The sequence below is a fragment of the Emys orbicularis genome, chromosome 13 (assembly GCF_028017835.1).
Source record: "Emys orbicularis isolate rEmyOrb1 chromosome 13, rEmyOrb1.hap1, whole genome shotgun sequence".
NCBI classification, from domain to species: Eukaryota; Metazoa; Chordata; order Testudines; family Emydidae; genus Emys; species Emys orbicularis.
The window spans coordinates 27109712-27132031 of record NC_088695.1 but is presented as its reverse complement, the minus strand read 5'-3'; the positions used below and the strand labels follow the sequence as shown (position 1 = coordinate 27132031).

The 22320-nt window shown below is 50.7% G+C and overlaps 2 protein-coding genes across 7 annotated transcripts in view; one reads left to right on the top strand and one right to left on the bottom strand.

Moving 5' to 3' along the window:
• The window catches only part of MYH10 (myosin heavy chain 10), a 153228-nt gene extending 148457 nt beyond the window's left edge, over positions 1-4771 (top strand). For all 5 annotated transcript variants that reach the window (XM_065415571.1, XM_065415572.1, XM_065415573.1 and 2 more), the window contains 6 exons: positions 99-187; positions 440-563; positions 684-892; positions 1907-2015; positions 3033-3205; positions 4627-4771. In XM_065415571.1, coding sequence (XP_065271643.1) covers positions 99-187; positions 440-563; positions 684-892; positions 1907-2015; positions 3033-3205; positions 4627-4771 — 849 coding nt within the window. The remainder of the gene's footprint in view (positions 1-98; positions 188-439; positions 564-683; positions 893-1906; positions 2016-3032; positions 3206-4626) is intronic.
• A 7482-nt stretch (positions 4772-12253) lies between these two features.
• The window catches only part of NDEL1 (nudE neurodevelopment protein 1 like 1), a 44138-nt gene continuing 34071 nt past the window's right edge, over positions 12254-22320 (bottom strand). For both annotated transcript variants that reach the window (XM_065415463.1, XM_065415464.1), the window contains exon 9: positions 12254-13629. In XM_065415463.1, the coding sequence (XP_065271535.1) occupies positions 13539-13629 (91 nt within the window). In that variant the 3' untranslated portion in view covers positions 12254-13538. The remainder of the gene's footprint in view (positions 13630-22320) is intronic.

Below are 22320 nucleotides of genomic sequence, written 5' to 3'. Positions count from 1 at the left end.
GGGGAGCTGAATTAATGTTTGCAGAGCTCTGAAATCACCAGTGCTATTTTAGTCTGTGTATTAAATAAGCAAATGAATCTTCTCGTGACCCCTTGCAGGATCTTGCTGCCTCCGAAAGAGCTCGTCGCCATGCTGAGCAAGAGAGGGATGAGCTGGCTGATGAGATTGCAAACAGTGCTTCTGGAAAGTGAGTCATCAAACGGACTGTCATCCTGTCCAAGGCTGTTTATAAGCAGCAATGACTGTGTCTTCTACTAATGCACTTGCATGCCCCACACTGACCTCTTGGTTCACTGTTTTCCTGATTGAAGGGAATGATTAGCATAGGCACTGCAGCATCGGGAGAGAGTTTGCTGAGTTATTAAAAGCAAGTGGAGGTAATTACTGCGTTACCTGGTTGGACCATGTAACGTCCCACACGCTTTCTTTCACCCTCCAGATCAGCTTTGCTGGATGAGAAGCGCCGTCTGGAAGCCCGTATTGCACAGCTGGAGGAAGAACTGGAAGAGGAACAGAGCAATATGGAACTCCTCAATGACCGGTTTAGGAAGACCACACTGCAGGTGAAGTACCTTTGGCATATGCTGCTTTGGGCACTTTTATCTCCCTTAAGTGTACCGTATAAAAGATGAATGAAGGCTTTGAATGTTGCCAGATGACTGGCTCTTCTTGCCCTCCCAAAGGTTGATACGCTCAATTCGGAGCTGGCGGGAGAACGGAGTGCTGCCCAGAAGAGTGAAAACGCACGCCAGCAGCTGGAGAGACAAAACAAAGAACTGAAAGCCAAGCTGCAGGAGCTGGAGGGATCTGTGAAGTCTAAATTCAAGGCAACCATTTCTGCTCTGGAAGCTAAGATTGGGCAGCTAGAGGAACAGCTTGAGCAGGAAGCAAAGTAAGAAGAGATGGTTGTTTGGTGTTCCAAGTAAATACAGGCAACACTGGTTATTTGAAACGTCCATGGCCCTAGCAGGACTTCTCATAGGTACTAAATGTTCCCATCTCAGCCCCAGCTAGAACTCAGTTGCTAAAGGGACACTCTTGGACTGAACAGCATAAAAAGGTTGAGGCTTTACATTGTGTTCACCTTATCTGGGTTTCAAGGTCAATTCACTGTACAGAGGAAACTGCTGAACTGGTTCTTTCCCCAGACTAGCTGGGTGTGGAGCCTCCTTGTGATGTTATTTGTGGTAATACAGTGGATCCCACAGTGTGGTGCAGCCGTATAAGCACCTTGCACAGCCAGTGACACAGACCTCGGCAGTTTGATAGCACTCACCCCCACAACCCTCTATCAACCTGAGTTAGGAAGTGCGTTCAATGGACAGTCCATTAAAATCTGATTATTTTTGGTATTGTGGCTATTTTTCTGAGTTAAGGATGGCTTTTAATGTCCTGCCCAAGGACAAGGCAGCCTGGCTCCAGGGAAAAAAATCAGCCTTCTCTTTTAGTACCATAATTTCTCCCTGTGATAAGACCATCCTCTCTAAATCTTCAGTCCGTTTCCCTCCATCCACTATTGTACTTTAGCTGTGGGGGAGGACCATAAACCATCTCTCTTCTGCAGGTGGTTAGCAGATGCCCTTGTTAAAGCACCGCAACTGAGCCCCACCACAGTGAACAAGCACCCCTAATTTTAACCTGGGACAGCCAAGCCCACTCTGCTCCCATGCTGACAGATTAGATCCTTCAGTTACAACCAACACAATTACAAGATAGCATTTTAGAAAGGTACTTAGAAATCAAACCCATTTGTGCTCCAGAGTGTGACTCAGATCTGGACGTGCTAGCACCAAACTCCACATGTGTTATAGTTGTGCTCTGGAAAGAGAACGCTGCCACAGGTGAACCAATGTGTAAAATTCCCAGGCTGATTAATCCTGGGGTTAACGTTGCTCTGTTTTCTTAGGGAAAGAGCAGCTGCTAACAAGCTGGTACGTCGTACAGAGAAGAAACTGAAAGAAGTCTTCATGCAGGTGGAAGATGAGCGTCGGCATGCAGACCAGTACAAAGAACAGGTAAGCAAAGGTGCACAGCCGTGCTCCAAACCCTAACTCCTGCAGACGTGCTCTAGGAAGAGCCTCAGATACAACTGCTGTCCCACAATCGACCTGGAGGATAGAATACTCCCCGGAAACTCCTGCTGCAAAAGCCCCACACCAGACATAAAACAAACCCTGTTCAAATGCTTGCTGATAACAGAGTCCCAATGAGAATATAGCCCAAGGTCGAAGTTCTCACAGCAGCCCTCCGCAAATCGAGGTGGAGCTGCTGGGTAGTTCCGTACTTCCTGTCTCCAGCTGCACAGCTTTTATGCGGTGTCTGCTTCTACTGGGAACTCGCGGGCCTTCTTTCTCCTTCCTCCATCCCCGGTGTTTTCTGTGGTCTCCCCAGCCACCTGAGAGGGGCCTTCACAGTGGCCCTGACTCCCATCCAAACACCTCACCAGCAGCAGCTACAGGCAAGCTGCTGGCGGGTAGAGCCTCTGTGCATGGGCACCATGGTGTAGCCTGGTGCTCCCACCTACTCGAGCTGGGGGACTGGGCATCAGCAACCCCACTAGGCTCCTACACTGCAATCAGTACAGCACTGTGGGTCTGCCAAGACTGGAGGCGGAGGGAACTGTGCACCTGGCAGGTGTGGATGATCTCCCACCGTGGGCTCCATGCCTCTCCTTTACATCCTGCAGACCCCATTGCTAGGTAGGACACAGCTGGTGTCTCTGTAAGAATGAATTGCAGCTCTTCAGTTGGAGATTTGCATAGCATGATAGTCTGGTCACTTAAACTCTGGGCTTCACAAGATGCATTTGAGGAGCTTCACTCACTCAGGAGACATCTGGCTAGGACAGAGTCCCACTTTGACGCATGAACCTGTTCTGTCCCGTCCCAATCAAAATCCCCAGTGAGGCTGAATGTGAAAGATGAGAATTCAGCTCTTTCCTTTCTGCCTTACCGCAAAACTTCACTCAGCTGCAGCTGCTCAGCTCTCTGCTTAGTCGAGCTTCGTGCTGACAACCTGGCTCTCTCTCCTAGATGGAGAAGGCTAATGCCAGGATGAAGCAGCTCAAACGCCAGCTGGAGGAAGCTGAAGAAGAAGCGACACGTGTGAATGCCTCCCGTCGTAAACTTCAGCGTGAATTAGACGATGCCACGGAGGCCAATGAGGGCCTTAGCCGGGAAGTCAGCACTCTGAAAAACAGGCTGAGGTAAGCAGAGCCGGTCTGCAGGCCTGGGCCCTGGAAGGAGCTCTGAGCACAGGTAGCATCTTACCTAGGTCTTCACAAACCCCAGTGAAGCTTTAAAGTAGCTACAGGAACTCGCTCTCATGGTGGGAGGCTTCCATGATGCCAGGGTCTGTTAGAAGCAGTCTGGAAGTGCCATAGCAGAGCCAGTAATGTTACAGGAACTTCAGACTGGAATCTGGAGTACCAGAGTCTATGCTGGGAAATATCAGTAAATCCTCATGAAGATCCTTGTACTCAGTCAGCTCCAAACCTTCCGGGCTCTAGCTCTGACAGGTGGGTTGGTTTTAGTCAGTATGATTGATTCCAACCTCTGTGGAAATGCTGTAAGGGTCAGGGAGGGGGCTCAGCTCCTTGTTGATGTAAGTGACAGATGGCAGAAATAAATGGTTTTGTCCTGGCTGGAATCCAGCTCAGTACCCTCTCTGGGAATGGTTCTCTGGCACACCAAGACAGACGTGTGGTCTGAAGTACAGGGGGAGGGGAACTGAGTGAGCTAGGCGCAGAGCATGCGAGAGGCAGAGAGCAGCTGAACTGGCCAGCTGTAAGACCATGGCAGTGGACTAAAGGAGTTGCTTGTCATGCTGGAGTGCATGGAGCTCAGATCTCGCTATAACGTACAGTGTCTTTGAGATCTGCTCGGGCCTCATTTTTAAACCTTCCCCTTTTTTTCTTCTCCCTCTCCCCCCTGAATCAGCGCTGCCCCCCTCCTGCCCATGGGGTCGGCCTCACTGCATTGGTGGCTGCATGCCCTGCCACCCATCACCCTCTGCTGGGCTGTGCGTGTGCTGCAGTGCCATGAGGTAGTGATGGCCAGCTAGCGTGAGGTGCACAGCCACTGCGGCGCCGACCCTGTGGGCAGGGGAGGAGAGCCAACCTTTTCTGACCTGACCCAAGCCTGACACTTTGGATCCCATCCAGCTCCGGTCGGGTTGCAGGGCTCTACAGCATTAGTTGTCCACAAATCAAACATCAGCTAGTAGTCAGTGTTTCTCACTATTAATGTACTGTAGCACTGAGCCCATTTCCTGCTGCTGTTAGATGTTCCTGTATCTGGGGCCATTAAATGTCCACAAATGTACTAAACTCCGTTCCTTGCCCTGCTTCTGGCTTACATGACATTTGGGAAGGTGGTCTGCATTGAAATAAACACCTTCGTTACAAAGTGTCTTTGGAGGGCATAACTACTGGCCCCAGTGAAGGTTTCAGGACCCTCCTTAGTGTAGGATGCCCAGACATTTAGTGACTAGAAGGATGGATGACTTGGTGGGACTTCTGGGTTCCACCCTATACCTCTTGGTGGCTTTCCAGGTGACCCATTCATTCCACAGGCTAGACAGTGAGCACAGCCTGCATTCAGCAATCATTTGGTGGTTTTTTTCTAGGAGGGGTGGCCCGATCACCTTCCCTTCAAGTCGATCTGGTAGACGCCAGCTGCATATTGAAGGTGCTTCTCTGGAACTTTCTGACGACGATGCAGAAAGCAAAGGCAGTGACATCAATGAAACGCAGCCCGCCCAAACCGAGTAGAGCTGTGTCACACCATTAGCATGCAGAGACCTTTTACACATAGTGGAATGCAAAGGACTTACCTGACCAGCAAACTGCCTTGTGGCCGTGAATCTGCCTTATGTAATATTGGCATGCTACAAGGTTACTTATCACAGGTCAACTATGTCTTAAGGCTCTGTAGCCTCACCATACTGTACCCTGCTTCAATATAGGTACAACTGCTTTTTTATATATAGTAAACTGTCTCTGTTCAGTGCATCTCTTTTCCAGATATTCCTTGTAAAGCCATTTTATAAAGCATCATGTGAAAGATACAACTTTTTTATCAATTCAGAAACTTCATTCCCAAGCGGTAGTTGGTTGGGGCAGACCCATTGTTATTACTATGCATGCTTTGTTGTACAGATAACACCCTTCCATTTCTTTTGTGCTCACATGGCCCTCCGCTGTAACACGTCTGTTGGCACACTGTGAAGACCAAACTGCTCCCGTATCTCTTCTTTTTCTCCTAATTATTGTGAGCAACACACAATCAGCAAGTAAACTGTGAAAAGGCCTTGGAAGTGTTCAGAGGGAAATCTAGGGTTGAATGAATAGAATCCATTTTTAACCTGCCATATCATTTTGAAGTGTTCTTGGCATCTGCTTCATCAATTAGTGCTTGTGCACTACAGGTAAATTGAATAGTATCACCGTTCTTAATTTGTACAATACCTCGCATCTGTACAGACCTGCTATATCAGTCCGAAGGCATCTGTACATAGTAAGGCTAGTAAAATATGAACACCAGTAACATGGAAAAAATAAACATGGAACAGAGGCTCAGGATGGGAATTTACTTCTTAACTGCTGGCTGATTCGTCTTCAGAACATGGAGCTGAATAGCTGCTGCTCCTCTTGACATGAGGGAGTTTCACAGCCATGAGATGCAGGTTTAAGAAATACCCGAGCCAGCCTTGTGTAACACAGAGCTGGCTCACTTACCAGCTGTTGAGCCTAAATCAGCAGGACCATCTGTACTGTTCTATGTTTTTGGCTTGTTTGGAGTCTCTGTAGTTTAGAGGTTAAAAGATGGATATTGCCTGCCTGAGAGTTGACATGCCAGTGGATGTGAATTCTTTCTTTGGTTATTATTTTGAACAGTGTTACACCAAGTAGTTACATTCTTTTTGTTTAAATAGCTGAAAAACTGATATTACAGAAAGTGCCTTAGACACTACAGTACTAAGACAATGTTACATATATAATTTGCCTATATAACAATGATTTACTGTATTAATTTTTGACTGTGCTTCATATCATGTACCTCTCTAGTCAAAGTGGTGGTATTGATATTCAGTGATAATGAATCAGTGTTAACTATGAAATCTCATCCCTCTGCAATGTGCTTGAAAACATGATTTTCCTTTGGGTTAAAAGCTTTAACATCTGTTACAAAGGTTTTGTTGTGCGTTTGGATATTTTTTAATTGAACTGGCTGTTGACCACCAGGCATCTGACTGCAAATATCTTGTTTTCTTGTATACCCATATTTCTAGACGATGATTTTTGTAAGACAATAAATTTATTCATTATAGATACTGATGCCTGCTCCACTTACTTACAAGAAAAGTTAGCTCCTGAGGCCTACATAGACTTAATAAACAAGAATATGACTTTGGTGGCTGCTGTTTCCCTTCTTACCGTTAGCTAGTCTGTTTTGATTTGTATAGAGTATAAAGGGCCTGTCTGGTGCTCTGTGCTTTTGACATGGTTACCAGTCCAGTTTTAGCAGGTTCTTTTCATTGCACGCCCAATCATTGGACTTAATAGAAATACACAAGTGGGGAGATGCATGGTATTCTGCAGCCACCTGAATCTGTTTTATAAATGACCATCCGTGCACTTCTTGTAGTGATTTGTCTCCATTCTGGCCTTTAACTGAAGCTGAGGTCTTTCTGGATGGTGAAGTTCAGATTTCCAGTGTAAGAACTCCATGTTAATATCCATTGGCAATTCCCACTGGAGTCCTGAACTGTTGGCTGCATACTTTATAGGGGAGGAAGTGAGCTAAGCTTTGGAGGAGGGCTTCTGAAGGAAGAGTTCGCCTTTACCCTGCTAGATGGAAGTTTGGTTGATCTGCTTAGTCTACCCAAAATAAACCTTGGATTCTTCTATTGACTTCAGCTGGTGTCGTTTGGAAATAAATGTTCCTATACAAATCCTTTGTAGATAAACTGAAGTCCTCAAAGCTAATGGCCATCAACATACTAATTCATACAGGGAAGAGACAGCTCAGGGTCTCTTCTCTCCCCACCACCCCACAAATTTCTGTAGCTGGCCCATGTCTTATCACTAGATGCAAATTAGCCTTTGAAAGGACTGGCCTGTAATGCTTCAGCACATGGGCTTTAAAGAGGTGTCTGTTATGTATCAAAGCCCTGTTCCCTAACCACAGTGCAGGTGGGTGGATTTAATTCAAAACCTTTCCTGTTCCTGCAGGGAACCAGATGGGATGTGGCCTGTATAACGTTTTCATTAGCAGTTGAAGCCCTGGCCAGTATACACAGTGATTCATAAGTACAAGTTACTAGCACAGCAAGAGGTGGAGAACAAAATTGCTCTTAATGTAGAGAACGTTTGGCTCCACGTTGCAGCCGCCAAAGACTGAAGAGCCTGCTGATTTAAAGGTGATGCGTGGACCAAAAACTGAGCCGAGCACTGATTCCCGTGCTCAGAGACCTTGCTAGCCAGCCATGGACTCTGAATTGGATCCGGAGTTGTCTGGGGAGATAATGGCTACGATAGAGCTCTGGTGTGGTGATTTTGTAGGTCTTCCTTACTCCAAACATGGCATGCTGCCTGTTGCACAAGCTGGAGTTTGAGTACAGCAAGTGGGGTCATTCTGTCTGGAGGGGATTCATGCCTCGTACGGCCAGAAGGGACCACTGTGATCATCTAGCCTGACCTGCATAACACAGGCCATAGGACTTCCCACAGTTAATTCCTGCTTCAAGTCCAATAGCTGTGATTGAATATGTTTTTCTAAAAGATATGATTGAAACATCACCAGTGATGGAGAATCCACCACAAGCTTTGGTGAGCTATTCCAATGGTAAATCATCATCCCTATTTAACCAACAGTGCAGCTTATGTCTAGTCTGAATTTGTCTAGCTTCAACTTCCAGACATTGGATCTTCGTTATACCTTGTCTGTTAGACTGATGAACCCTCCATAGTAGGTACTGGCTGACTGATCAAATCACCCATTAACCGAACATAGTGAGAGACTCCAGGAGCTCAATCTAAGGCATGTTTTTCCCAATCTGTCAGTTCTCATGATGGTCACTGAGCCTTGTCCAATTTATCAACAGTCTTCACTTGTGGACAGAAGAGGTGGCCACAGTATTCCAGGAGTCACAGCAGTGCCAGCTCCAGAGCTAATAAACCTCCTTACTCCTTGAGAGTCCCCTGTTTGTATAACCAAGGATTGCATCAGCCCGTTCAGCTACAGCATCACATTGTGAATTCATGGTCAGTCTCTGCTTCCCAAGCTCGATCTTGGCCACGTTAAACTGCATCTTGGTTGCTTGCACCACCGCGATCTTTGTCATGGACAAGCTTTCTCAGCAACCTTTTCTTCTAGTCACTGATAATACTTTGATCAAAGAGCAGTGCTGTCCTTTCCCCACCCAGATCTCACATGTCAAGAAGTGGGGTGGGAATGGCATAAACCAGAGTAAAACGGGTGTGGAATAAAGTTATCACCTTATCAGGCCCAAGGCTGTGGACTAAGGGGCTCAGCATCTCCCAGGCACTAGGTTCTTAACCCCTAGCAGTGCCAGGGGCACCCTGCACCTCACAAGCCTGGCCTAGTGTGCCTAGAGAGCTGCTGCCTCAGCTTCACCCTGAACTGTGCACCCAATACAGAACAGCTGCACTTAGCCTGGTCCAGCCCACTAGAGGATGTGAGGCAGTGACCTGGAACTGAACTCTTACAGCAGGAGCTCAGGTAAAGTACCCAGAGCATATGCTGATTCCCTCCCTCTCTCACCTGCTCTGAGCCTATAAACACTTACACTGGGAGAGAACAGGGGTGCTGCTTGCAGCTCTACTCCACTTCTGTCAGCATGGGAACCCCCTGATCCTGCCTGGCTCCTGGGAAACCAAGCATTCCCTGTGGCAGAATGTGGGGAGCAGAGCTACTGTGGAGCTCAGTGGTGGGTATTAAAATCCACACCTCACAGGGACTAGCTGCAGCTGACAGTTAATCTTCAGGGCTCACTCGATTTGTGTATGGCAGCAAGCACAGGTGAGCACAACTTCCAGGTACATAGCTCACTTAAACCTGTCCCAAGAGAACATTTCCATTTATCTCTCAGCTACCAGCAGCAGGGTCCTTGTACCTTTCTCTAAAGCAGCTGGCGCTGGCTGTTGTCAGAGACAGGATATGGAGCTGAGGCAGTCTGGCATTTCCTATGCCAAGGGCTTTCTAGTGTCCTTCAGCTGGTAGAAAGTTGTTGCAGGTCCTGGAGAGCTGTAGTAGCTAAAACATGCCAGAAGAGGGCAGCAGAACTGCTGTGTAAGGGATGAGTAGCAGAGCTGCTGGGCACATCATAACGCCCAGCGTGGAACAGCAAATCTATCACCTGTTGTATTCTTCTCGGGAGTGTCCCAGGAGCAGCAGGGGGGAGCTGTAGAATCTCTGGTACCGACTCAAACTGGCCCTTTTCAAAATCCCAGACTCTAGAGAGAGGCTAACCTGGGGTCTGTGTGTACTCTGAGGACAACGCCTAGTGTTACTGCAAGGGATGGGAGAAGTAGCTGCTGTTGCTGCTGGTCCTGGTGTCGATCCCTTGTGGCCCTGCCCTGGTGTGAAGGAAACAGCCCAGGTCAGGGTTTGGTGCCATAATTAACCTGCTGGTGGGAAAGCCTCCATGCACTGAACAGACCATTGCTCTAATGGCAGGGGGCCCACTGGAGCTGGCCTGCTAGGGTTGCCATGGCGAGCACAGTGCAGAGGTGTGTTTGCATGGCCCCTGGGCCTGCGCTGGGAGAACAGCCTGCCCTACAGTCAGCTAAGGGGTAACAGCCTCTCTCCTGCCAGAGCACTGAGCTGTGTGGGCATTCCCCTCTTCTGGGCCAGGTAAGCCCAAGGCAGGCTGAGGCCAAAGGCTCTATGGGGGCACAGAGCAGCCCCTCCCACCACAAGGACCAAAGGCTGGGGCCCAGAGTGGGGTGGGGGGAGACAGTGGTCCTGTGTCCAACTCTCACACATCCAGCTCACAGTGAGGCTCTTTCCCAGGTGACTCCTCGGCAAACCCCATCAGCAGGAAACGCTGTGTGCTTCGACCAGGGCCTGGCTGCGTAGGGTGGGAGGCATCAGGTCTGGCTCCACGGCAAGGTGACAGGAGCTGGGCCCTTGGAGCAAGGGCTGCTGCATGCTGCCTGGCAGAGCGAAGCCCCGGTGGAAGCTGGGAACTGGCAGCAGGGTGAAAATCACCCTCTCCCTGGGCTGGGCCTTGTCCTGCCTGATGCATCCACAGGAGCTGGGCTGGGTGTGCGTCTGTCTGTCTGCCAGGCCAGTTCTACCTGGCTGCTATGAAGTAGCAGCTACAAAGGCAACAACCTACACTGCTTAGGGAGAGAGACTAGGACTGGTGGGGCCAGGCCCAGGGACTGTGTGCCCAGCCATAATCGCTGCAGGCAAAGCCAGGCACACTCAGAAATGGCTCTCCCAGCACTGAGATCAGGGGCACGGCTTTGGGAAGTGCGCTGAGCACAAAGGCTAAGTACAGATGCCTGCTGGCTAGTTTCCACTCTGCTTTTAGCAGCAAAAACAGTGCAGCAGCTTTAAGTGAAGCTGGGCCCCAGGGCAAGACTCCTCCCTGCAGGCTGTCAGGGGGAGGGGCAGCCCCCCAATGCAGACTGCTACAGAGCACTGTCCAGTCCAGTGAACCCCCTCACGTCACACAGCACAGAGCTGCTCAGCCCTGTCTCTGCTCAGCTCCAACAGCAGAAGGCTAAGAGCCTGGGGTCCCAGGGGCTGGATGCAGGGCCGGCTCTAGGCACCAGCAAAACAAAGCTGGTGCTTGGGGCGGCACATTTTTAGGGGCAGCATGGCCGGCGCCAGAATGCCGCCCCTAAAAATGTGCCGCGGCCGCCCTAGGTCACCTCCGCTGCTGCTGCCTGGGAGGGAGGGGGAGATCTCGAGCGGCCGCGGCGCGCGGAACAGCCGTTTCGCGCGCCGCTGCTCCCCCTCCCTCCTTCCCTCCCAGACTTGAGAGCCTGGGAGGGAGGGGGAGAAGCGGCGCCCGCGCCGCGGCCACTCGGAGTCTCCCCATCCCGCCCAGGCTCTCAAACCTGGGAGGGAGGGGGAGATCCCGAGCGGCTGTTTCGCGCGCCGCTGCTCCCCCTCCCTCCCAGACTTGAGAGCCTGGGAGGGAGGAGGAGAAGCGGCGCCCGCGCCGCGGCCACTCGGAGTCTCCCCATCCCTCCCAGGCTCTCAAACCTGGGAGGGAGGGGGAGATCCCGAGCGGCTGTTTCGCGCGCCGCTGCTCCCCCTCCCTCCCAGACTTGAGAGCCGGGGGGGGGGGGAAGGCAGGGCTGGGGAGGAGTTGAGGCGGGGCCAGGGGTGGGGTAATGAAAAAACGGGGGGGGGGGCAAAATTGTGTTTGCTTAGGGCGGCAAAAATCCTAGAGCCGGCCCTGGCTGGATGTATGTCACCTGGTCACTTCAGGGGCAGACGATCAGCTGCAGTAGCAGCATGTGGCCACTCGCACACCCCAGCAGGGCTGTTGCAGATTCCTGGCCATTTAGCGTCACAGTGAGTGAATGACGCTCTGCTCCCCATCCAGAAGGAGCAGATCCACTTCCCTGCACTGCTTCCACCCCCCCACGGGGAGCCAAGAGCAGCAGCAGGCTCCCGTGGGACAGCTTGCTCTTTGCTCCTAGATGCGGACTGCTCTGTGTGAGCAGAGGGAGCTCAGCTTGCTGCAGCTAGAGCAATGGGAAACTGAGCAGAGGCACAGATCTGCTAAAGGCCCAAGCCCATCATTTAGCTAAGCCTGCTCTACCTCATACCACACACACAAGTGCCCCTCATCCAAGAGATCACTGCTCCTGGGCACCTTCCTAGTACGAGAGCCCAGCCCTGAGCTCAGTCACCTCCCCCGGTCAGAGCAGGCCACCTCCATTAAGCAGCCAGTCTGGCCTGGGGTTCCCTGTCCATTCCTAACCCAGCAAAGCCACGAGGAGGGCCCAGGGCAGCGAGGGTAGGACTCCCAACGGGTCGCTCAGACACTGCTGAAAAGACATTTCACATACAATTGTGGTGACAGGCGTCTCTGAGAGTGCATGAATCCGGTTTGTTGTGGCATGAACAAAACCCCACCTGAAATGGCAGCCCAGCTTGTCCATCTTCACTTCCCGCAGTGGGCGTCTCCGTGAGGAACCTGCCCACCCCGAAATCACCCACAAAACAGCCTCCACCTTCTCTTCTGCAAAATCCACTGGTTCCATGTTAAAAGAGCTTTATTTTTTGGAAGTTCGCTTTTTGTTTCTTTAAACCACATGATCTTTATCGCCACTGTCTTATGATACACTGTCCTATTTAAACATGCCATATAGATTCTGAATAAATAAAGCTACAAAGCCCAAGTTATGTACAAATATCTTAGGCAAAGATATTATGTTTACAAACCTATATACAATAAAACAAATGTAAACAGTCAAATGCAGCGAAGGATGCACAGGAAAAAGGGACGTACAAACCCCTAACATTAAGTGGTGATTCTCCTCCACCCCTTCCCTTCCATTTGGGCAAACGGTTTTACTTGGCATTTGTAAATAAATCAGTTGGCTCTTACAAATGAAATCCACAAAGCCAAATGAGGTGGGATGGACTAGACTGGACAGGGAGATTTTTAAACCCATGGACCAAACCACTGGCTGGTTTGCGTGTCCTTTTTAAAATCCAACAACTTTGAGGCACAGAGAGAGACAGCGAATCGCACAAATACATTGCTTTGCAGACCCACAAGGTACAGAGTGGCCCAAAACTGTCACAGAAGCCCATTGGTGGCACTGTAAAGTCAAGTCGTTCTATATTACACAGATCTGAACACTGGCTAAATGCTCACACATTTTTAGGGGGCCTATTGCATTGGCAGCATTGCCAACACAATTAGTGGTGTCTCACAGTAGCAAAAGCAAGACTCTTTAGATGCATGAACATTTCACTAATGTTCAAGGAGAGTTAAAGTCATTTGAGGCCAGGTGTCTCCTTCCCAGGGCATTTGTCCAATAGGATTAACACATCTAAACCGTACCTGGCATCCCTCAAAAATGGTTCCCTCCATACTGAAACTGTGGTGGCTGCGTGTGCTTAAGTGCCAGGCTGCTAGGGGAAGAGGGGCTGTAAATACAGATTCAGCCAACGTTTGCATCCTATCCAACCTAAGTTAAGAAAGGTACAACGTGAAGGGCTGAGGATCAGTTGTTGGCTAGTGAGACTCCTGCATCCCGTGAGACAGAACACACGTATCAGCTTGTGTGACCCACAACAGAGTGTGACCATGTTAGAGAACGTCCACTACAGCAATAGGAGAAAATAAACTGTATTGACATTGAGTGAAGGATTGTGCGTGTGCTGGGACTCCTCCAGGCAGCGGGCCGGCTCCAATGCTGCTCCGCAATGCAGGCTGAGTTCCAGCAGGGGGTGCTAATAGGAAGGACTCAGAAGCAGTTCTTTTCTTGGGGGGGCTCCTGTTTGAGAAAAGGGTTGGTTCAAAGTCCTCCTGGCTGTTCATACGCTCAGAGGAAGCATGCCTGGCGCTGATGAGGGTCTGGAGGATCCTATGCCCGGAGGGGGGCCTTGGTCAAAGCCGTTTACTGTCCTAAAGAGCGAGAAGACAAGAGAGGCTAGTAAATGAGGAATACAGCAATACACTGTGGCCGATGTACCTGCATCCCCACCCCACGCGGCAGCTGGAAGGTGGAAGCCCGACTCCTTCCAGCTGCTTTCCTAGACATGCTGAGGGCCGCAACAACAAAGGGCTACGTGCCAGGCCTGGGAGCTAGCCAGCTAAGGCGGGAGGGTGGGTGTTCTTCCGCAAGCCAACCGCCTGTCACTCAGGCCTCTCTTTGGCACAGGCCCCAGCACATGCTCCTGAGCTCCAGGCATCAATGGGACGACTCAAATTATGCACACATGCAAGTCCTGTGCTGAATGGGAGCCCTAAGCAGAGAGTCAGGATCAGCCTCCAGCAGGCTGGGCTCCTCCTGCCCAGGGTTTTTACATCCCACTGTGAGAGAAACTCTCCCTGCCCACTGGGGAGCCGCAGGGCCATAGTGCCAGGCACTGGGAGCATGCACCATCCCATTGTTAACAGGCTCCCAGCGCCAGGCACTCAAAACGTTACCCAGCTACTGGACACACTCACTGGGCCACGGCCTCACAACCAAGAGATCTGTACATCAGATACAATCTGAACCAAGCAGCTCAAGCATCACACCTCCCCATGGGCTCACTGGAGCCAGCAGGCTGGGACAGCTAAAGCCTATAGGCAGAGCTGCCCCTTGGTTTAGCTCTTGCTTCCAGACTCTATTTCCCAGGGAAACAGCTGGGTATTTTCTAAGCAGCATTTATATTTCAGGGGTCCCTGTAACAAATGTACTGCCCCAGGAACTGCACGGTGGTCACTGTGTTGCCTGCCATGGCCACCCCGAACTGCACACAGCAGAGGAGATAGAACTTAGAGCTCCCTGGCTCCAAAGGAGAATCTTTTTCAGCTGTCAGCAATACAAGGGTATATGAGACACAGCAGAGCGGGTCTGATTCCATCCAGTAATGGGGAGCAGTGCGCACACACACACAAAGCCTGATGGGTTAGTTAAGGCAGCAGCCGGTATGTGTTATTAAAAAGGCGTCATATTTTTGCTACTGCCTGCTATAAAGAGCAAATTTCTCTTGGCGGGGGCTCTGGCCCCTTAGGTCTTGGTCCATAGATTTCCCATCCGGCGCTCTCTGCTATGGAGACAGGGCAGGATGTAAAAGGACTTGTCTGCATAAACGTTTAATTCATGACAAGCCAGGGTGTAGATCTATCCTGCACCGCCTGCCACACACTAACTGTCCCAGTGGACTGTGCTCCCGCTTAGTGCGCATTATTCCCAGCCCGGTTCAAAGCGAGTTAGACCAAGCATGACAGGGAACTGGGAGTGTGCAGCAGCAGGGTCCACATTGTGCATGGCCTGCTAGCGCGGGATAGAGGCCCAGCCCGGCTTGCTGCGCAGTCAGTGTTTGTGCAGACAAGCCCAAAGGCGCCATCTAACACCACCCGGCAGTCATTTGCTTGTGAGCTCTAAGAAGCTGGAGGGGCTCCCTCTGCAAAGCTGACATCAGCCGGGAAAGTGGGGAGAAGCTTTTCTCTGGTGTGTCAGGAAACAACCACAGAGGTTTACAGTGGGAGCTGCTCCAGGCTGGCACTTTCCACACATGTCCTGGAGTGGCTTTTATTTGACCAGGCTCTGCCAGTTCTCTCCTAGTTTGGATCTTCATCAATTTATGGCGCTGGACTGAGGTTCTACATGGAGCTCCAGGTTCTGTTTACACATCCTCCGGAAAGAGAGGCAAATCTTTCCTTGGGGCTCACACAGCAACGTCTCACTCCAGCTAAGCTATTTCTAGCAGCACTGTAGTATCTGCGCACCTCGCAATCTTTACTGGTCTCATCCTCACACACACACGCACCCCCATGGGAGACTGGGCAGCGTTACTACCCCCACTGTACAGAGGGGGGAATGGAGTCTAAATGACTTGCCAAGGTCACACAGGAAGGCTGGGGGCTTGTCTACACTGAAAACACTGCAGCTGAAGATGTTGCCTATGCCACCCGGAGGGGGATCGCTGGTCAGCCCAGGTACTCTGCCTCCCCGAGAGGCAGGAGAATTCCCGTTGACCTCGCGCTGTCTACACCAGGGCCAGGTGGAGTTAACTGTGTCACTCAAGGCTCTGATTGCGGCGCTCAGGGGTGTGAACAGTTATACTGACCTGACTTCCTAGTGTAGACCAGGCCCGTGGTGGCGCTGAAGCTGGTGCCAGGCTAGAGCACTGACTGCTGGACCATCTTTCAGTTCCAAGAGCCACAGTCAGTTTCAGAGCTCCCCAGGGCAGGGTTACGTGACGGGCCAACACCCAGAGTCTGAAGGTTCTGGTATTACTGAAGATCCTGGGGATTCAGTGGCAATGGGTTCCTCATCCAGCTTTCCTTAGCCTTGGCAGCTTCCTGAAAGGGGCCATTGAGGACCCATTGCATAGCGATCAGGGGAGGGAAGAATTTGGAGAGTTCTATCGACAGGGTGGTTGTCTGCTCCAGGGGCTGAGTCAAGTCTCCGTAACAGTCACCATTGGTTGATGTCACTGTAGAGGATAATACCATTATAGCAGCTGGTTTCCTGCAGCTCCCCCCCAGCTCAAGAATGGCTGCTCTTTAGCACTGACGGCGTTCACACTCGCTGAGGAAAAGGCCCCATCGTTCTTTGCAGAACTAAAACAGAGTCACCGTGCAGGTTAGTCCACAGCCAGTGGCAATCATTACTCCGTTGGGTGTCACACTGTTTGCCAGCTGTGACGCCAAGTCAGTATCATAGCTGTCGTCTGTCTGGAAAACCCACAACGTACACAAGTGTCTCCGTGCACAGGTATCAGCACAGAAAGATTCTTTATGACCCTGTAGAGGCTCTAACAACTTTCTAAGCAGTGCTGGAATGAGCCGGGGATGTTCCCGTGTACACTGCCAGAGCTGGAAACTCCACCAACCTCTAACCAGCTCTTACTGGAGGTGTTTGCAAACTGAACAGCTGTGATCGTCTCTCTTGGTTAAAAAAAAACTTCCAGGGAAATCAATTTACCAATTTAAATATTCAAAAGTCAAGAAAAAGTTTTCCTCGCCATATACACCCTGCTCCAATGGGGATGGCAGATGTTTTCGGTCCCCAGGCTGCTGTTTAAGTGGATTGGTATTTACATTAACATACACCGGGATGTAACATGAAATATGCAAGATGTGCAGTGCAGCCAGGGGTAATGTTATCACGAGAACCTGCGTTTTAATTTCCTGACCTTTGTGCTTTACATTTCAAGTGTTACCATAATGGAATTTCAAAAGAGTTAATACACAACATGGCTGAGTGACACACAATCCCCCACTGATGGGGTCTTAGGGGCAGAATTACATCTTCACAGCATGTCCCAATTTGCAGGGCCATAAAACCAACTTGATTCCAAACTACCGCTGGACAGGAAGCAGCTCCTGCAACTTGCTGAGTTAGGGCAGGAGGGGGAGGGACAAAGTGCCTTAAAACACGAGGGCTTTGCTCTCTCCTGACTGAAGTAAAAATAGCTGAATTTTGGCTACAATAAACGGGACGAGGATCATCACCGGGAACGAGGCCACTCCTGGAGAAACGCCGAGGATCAAAGCATTTCCAACATCCCCTGCTCAGATCAACCAGCTCCTCTTCAAGGCTCGCAGGGTGTTCTCCTTCTGGGGTGGTTCGTCTAAGAGGTCTCTTCACCTACCGCACTACAGAGATTGGCCACAACCAATACTCTGAACTGAGTTGGCAAATGTTATGATCCTGGGTTCAACCAAACTGCCCTGAGACTCCTGCTGAGGTGCTAACGGCTCTGCCCGCTTTGGAAGTCACAGTAGCGGGACTGAGTTTTTCTAAGAGCCAGCAAATTGCTGGTTGGAGCACTGTGAAAATCCCAGGCTGGGAAGATGATCTGCTCACCTTTCAACTCAAAGCCAGGGTTATTCAGTGTCCAGCCAAGACTGGCGTAAAAGGGCTCTTACAACCCTGTCAGCTCAACAGCAAACCCAACAAAGCCAGGGGATGGGTTAGCAATGAAAGAAGACGCAGAGCATGGGAACAAAACCAGCGGGTAACGCTCCACACAAGAAACCCGGCTGGATTCCAGATGGAAAGTGACTTGTCCAAGGTCACATAGCGAGTCAGCAGCAGTTAGGGCTCAGCTCTCTTCACTCCCAGACTTCCGCTCCAACCACTCGACCACGCTGCCTCTGTCCTTGTCTCACACATAGGCACCTGAATCTCGTGAGGCACATTCATTATGGATGGCCAGTTACGCCATGCCCGTAACTGCAGCCACGCAACACTCCCCAGAATGGCTAGCTCTCGCTGCGTGGGAAGATGCTCTGGAGTCAGTCTGCCATCTAGCAGGCAGGATGCAGCCCTCTGGGGAAAATGCTGGCATGTGAAGGAGGGGAAACATCAGAGAGTCCCCTCTCGATCTGTGCCCGGCGGAAGGGCTGAGCGACAAAGCTCTGCAGGCTTGGGAAATGCAAACTTCTCCAATTTGGCTTCGTCCAGTGAATTACTGCTGCAGTGCGTTATGGTCAGCACGCGAACGGTTGCCAGCATGGGAGAATTCAGCTCTCAGCAGCACTCAGGGCCCTTTCCAAAGCAGACCTTCCCCAGCAGCTTGCTGCCCCCTTTTAATACTGCTTGGTTCTTATCCACTGGTGCCCTGTACTGCCCTGCCATTTCCTCGGGGATCTTCGGCGAGCTCCCCGCTGTAGCTGAGCAAGGCCCAGAAGCCCCCTGACAGTGCATCGTCCTGGGCAGATGAGCTGTTGATGTGGCAGAGCCCAAACGAATCACTGGTGCCAGAACTGAGCCAAGCTGTCCCTGGCTTTGCAGGACATTAAAGGGGAAGGCGGCTTCCGGGCGGGAGCTACAACACCTGGGGGTGAGTCTTATCCACATCAGGAGAGTATCTGACTCCGTTAGCTCTGCCAGCAGCCACATCGAGAGGCAGCAGGCCGTGCTGGCCTGTGACCCTAACTCCCCCTCTGCCCTTCCCGGAAGTGAGGGTGGGAGGCGACGACCTCGAGGAAATCTGATGGGCTTCAGCTCCCAAGTCCATGAATGTCTGCAACTCCCTGCTAATGCCCTGTTACATGGGGAGGTTTGGCACTACCTGTCCCGCCCCTGCAGAGACTAGAACAAGAGAGTGGGGGTAGGAGCTCCTCGGCATGCCCTATGAGTCAGGGCGACACGGCCATGGCTATTGGCGATGGCCTCTAGCTGGGAAAAGGTGCTTCGGGAGGGGTCCGGCTCGTACTATAGGTTGGCTCCCTTACCCTAGTGAACACCTGGACCCGTTAAACCATGGCGCAGTGCTAGCATCTTTAGAAGAGCCATTAAACCTCACGCGTCAGGGTGTCAGACTCTCTGTGGGATTAGGAGGAGACCTAATGTGGGGGCAGATTATCCTCCACCTTCTACTGCAGGGTGCATACATATTCCTATGGAGCATCTGGCTGGCCACTGTCAGAGGCAGGGCACAGGGATGGACCCTGGCTCTGAGCTGCTCTGGCAATTCCTGCGTTTTTCTAGGCACGCTAAAAACATTATTCAGCTCAAGACCCCGCAAATCTTTTGAGCGCTGAGTGAAGGCTGAGTAGTAGTTTATCTCCAGATCAAACTACTCCTGGAGACAATGGGACCGAGCTGGCTTGGCCATCACATCTCAGAGCAGGGTACAGAGGAAGGCTGGGATAGGACAAATGCATTTCAAGACAGCGCAGCAAGTGGCAGGCACTGTGGGGTGGAGTGTGAGAGACAGACACCCTTACCAAACTCGCCTGGCTGGCGGTAGCTCCCAAGACATACATTTCGGGGGTGCCCCAGCTGCCCTTCCTTTGCTACCGTGTTTTATTAGTTGTATCTGGGCTTGCTGGGCTGGCAGGCACGTCCACGCTACACAGGGACGTCATTGTTTTTCTAGGAACATGAACTAACGCCCAAAAGCTCATTCTGCATGAGGACAGCTGAACTCAAACATTGCTGTGGAAACCTGACGTCCCACCTTCCCTGCCTGCTGGCCAAGGTGTCTCTGGACAATTGCACAAGCCCCACCTTCAAAGATCTGACATCTACTGGGACACCTTTCTGGGAGTTCTGCAAAAGATGATGACGTCGAGCCCAGCTGGATTGACAGGTGTGTTTATTGATAACTCTGTACTGGATATGGAAACCTGCCAAGTCTTTATTTGCCTTTCTACACACTCATCAGCTGCACTCTGGAGCCTGGGAGTCTAGTCCTTTGCCTTCTGTTCTTCTTTGTGCCTGGTCTCTTTCTGAATCTGTAAAAACTGAATCAGACAGTCTCCATGGATTGCTCTATGCCAAGGCATTGGTGAGACTTGAGAAAGAATGCCTGTATCTTTATACACAATCTTGACATTGGTTAACAAATGCAAAACTGATTAACTGGCTAGCTTAGAAGCAAGCGTGGCATATGAACGATAAGTATCTGATAAGGCACCAATATACTATACTGAGCAAGATGGAGAACTAGTCTTTACATTACACCAAAGGTGAGTCCTGTACATATAAACTCTGCTTTCCGCTTAAGAGGCAAACACTCCGGCTCTTGTTTAGGAGCTCTTCCAGGTTTTAGAACTTCTGATAACTAAAATATTTGTATGGCAACATATATAGAGCAGCTTTCCAAGGATTAGCAAGGAACTGGTTCTCATGGCATTGTTCAGACCCTGCTTGCCCTAGCTGGATCTTGTTATAGAAATAAACGTAACGCTGTTGCTCTGATTCACACAGAGCTGACGGAATACAAGACTGCCACAAAGAACGGCTCCAAAAACTAGCAACCACTGTGAAGATACCAGAAGTTGGTGTTTAAGCTAAGAGCACCGAGACCATATCCATCTGTACTGTCTTGAACACATTCCCCCTTCGTGTTCGTTTTAAGTTAAAATATTGTGCTGATCACAAACAGTCGTAATACCACCAGTGAAAGTGAGCAGACCGGTGCTTGCATATTGTGCCTGACCCCTCCAATCCATCCTCTCTTACTGACAAGACACCCATCGGGTCTCACATTTGCCCTTTAGATCCTTCTTTTCAGACTAGCTTCTGAGATGCTCCCAGAGCAGTTTGCACTCAGTGAGTGCAGGTCAGTGAGACCTCAAGCTACTCAGCGCAGGACACGTGTGAGCAAGTGCTGTCCACCAAAACCTTCCAGGAGTCCCGCTGCATTTCTAGTTCTTCCCCGACCAGCCCGAGGGCCCCATGGAAGACATCCCAGGAGCCTGAGTTTCAGAGGATGCCAATGCTGCAGCTGGGAGTGACCATCCAGCCTGGCTCAATACACTTGTGTTGGCAGGGCTCGCACCAGTACACTAAAAATCACGGTGGGGATGTTGCAGCCCCAGCAGAGGCTCGAGGTGGCCACCCATCCCCCTGGGTCTGAGCTCAGGTGACGAGCCCAAGCCTTAGCACCACACTGCTATTTCTAGCACACCCGTGCAGACTCTGCCAGCACAAGTCTCTCTACCCAGGTTGGGAGCTTTGCTGTGCAGATGTACTGTCCGAGGGCGGTGGCTGAAAGTCAGGCTCCTGTCAGGTACCCAAAATCCCTAGTTCCTTTTGGAAAGCTAGGCCTTAGTGATCTCGGACAGACTGAGGTAACAGGGATGGATTCAGGATCTTAGGCTATTCATTTCTTCCTTTGATTTGGCAACTTCTCTCCTATCCTATCATGTATTTCCTCACTGGTTAATCTGCATTTTAAGCAATATTTTACATTTACACAGCACCTTAATTTGGGGGAATCGATCGCTCAGTGCTCTACAAATATAGCAAATTAATCCTCACAACCCTTGTGAGCTAGACCAGCATCTCCATGCTACAGATGGACAAACAGGCATACGGGTTAAGTGACTTGACCAAGGGCACAAATGAGTCTGTGGCCCAGCCAGGAATAGAGCCCAGATCTCCAAGCTCCTGACCCACCTCCGAACCCCCAAGTCCATCCATGCAGCCAGTTTAGGGTCCGCACGTTGCGCCAGATTAAGACTCAATCAAAAGGAATCGACCATTTTCCCTGACATCCTTCCCAAGGGGATGCTCAAGAGCCTTCAAAAACAGACAGACAATCTGACTGAAGCGTCCATATAAACATCCAGATGGTCTCTGTAGACATGCTAGCCCTGCTGAGAGTGATCGGGTTTGCCTGGGGATAGACACTATTCCCAGGACATCCTGATCCCATCTCAGAGCCTACAACTGCAACAGCCCTAAGAGCATCAGAGACTCCCCGGCCATTGCTCAGTGGCTTTCGCGTGATGCTGTAAAGCCCCTTTGCTTAGCCAACGGCCAAGACTTTGTTCCAGATATTTGTGCAAAAGGTGCCGATTCGGTGTCTGCTGTGCAGCAAATGCTGAACAGCGTAACACTGGCAGACATTGGGGGAGCGGCAACAGGGACTAGCAACAACAGCTGGAGACCAGGTCCCTTTAACCCTGTGATCATTTGTGTGTTTTCAGGGCTTCTTTGAGACTTTCTTCACAACTGTATTTTTACAGGATAAGGGTGTTAACCTTATCCCCAACCCCCACTCCACAACCTGGAGGACCAGCGGATTGCTCCTTAGTCTGACCCCTGGTTTGACCTGCCTGGCTTGGGAGACCCACTGGGTAGCATAGCACTCAGGTCATGGGAAGACAAGCCCCTCCACCCCGTCAAGGTCATACACA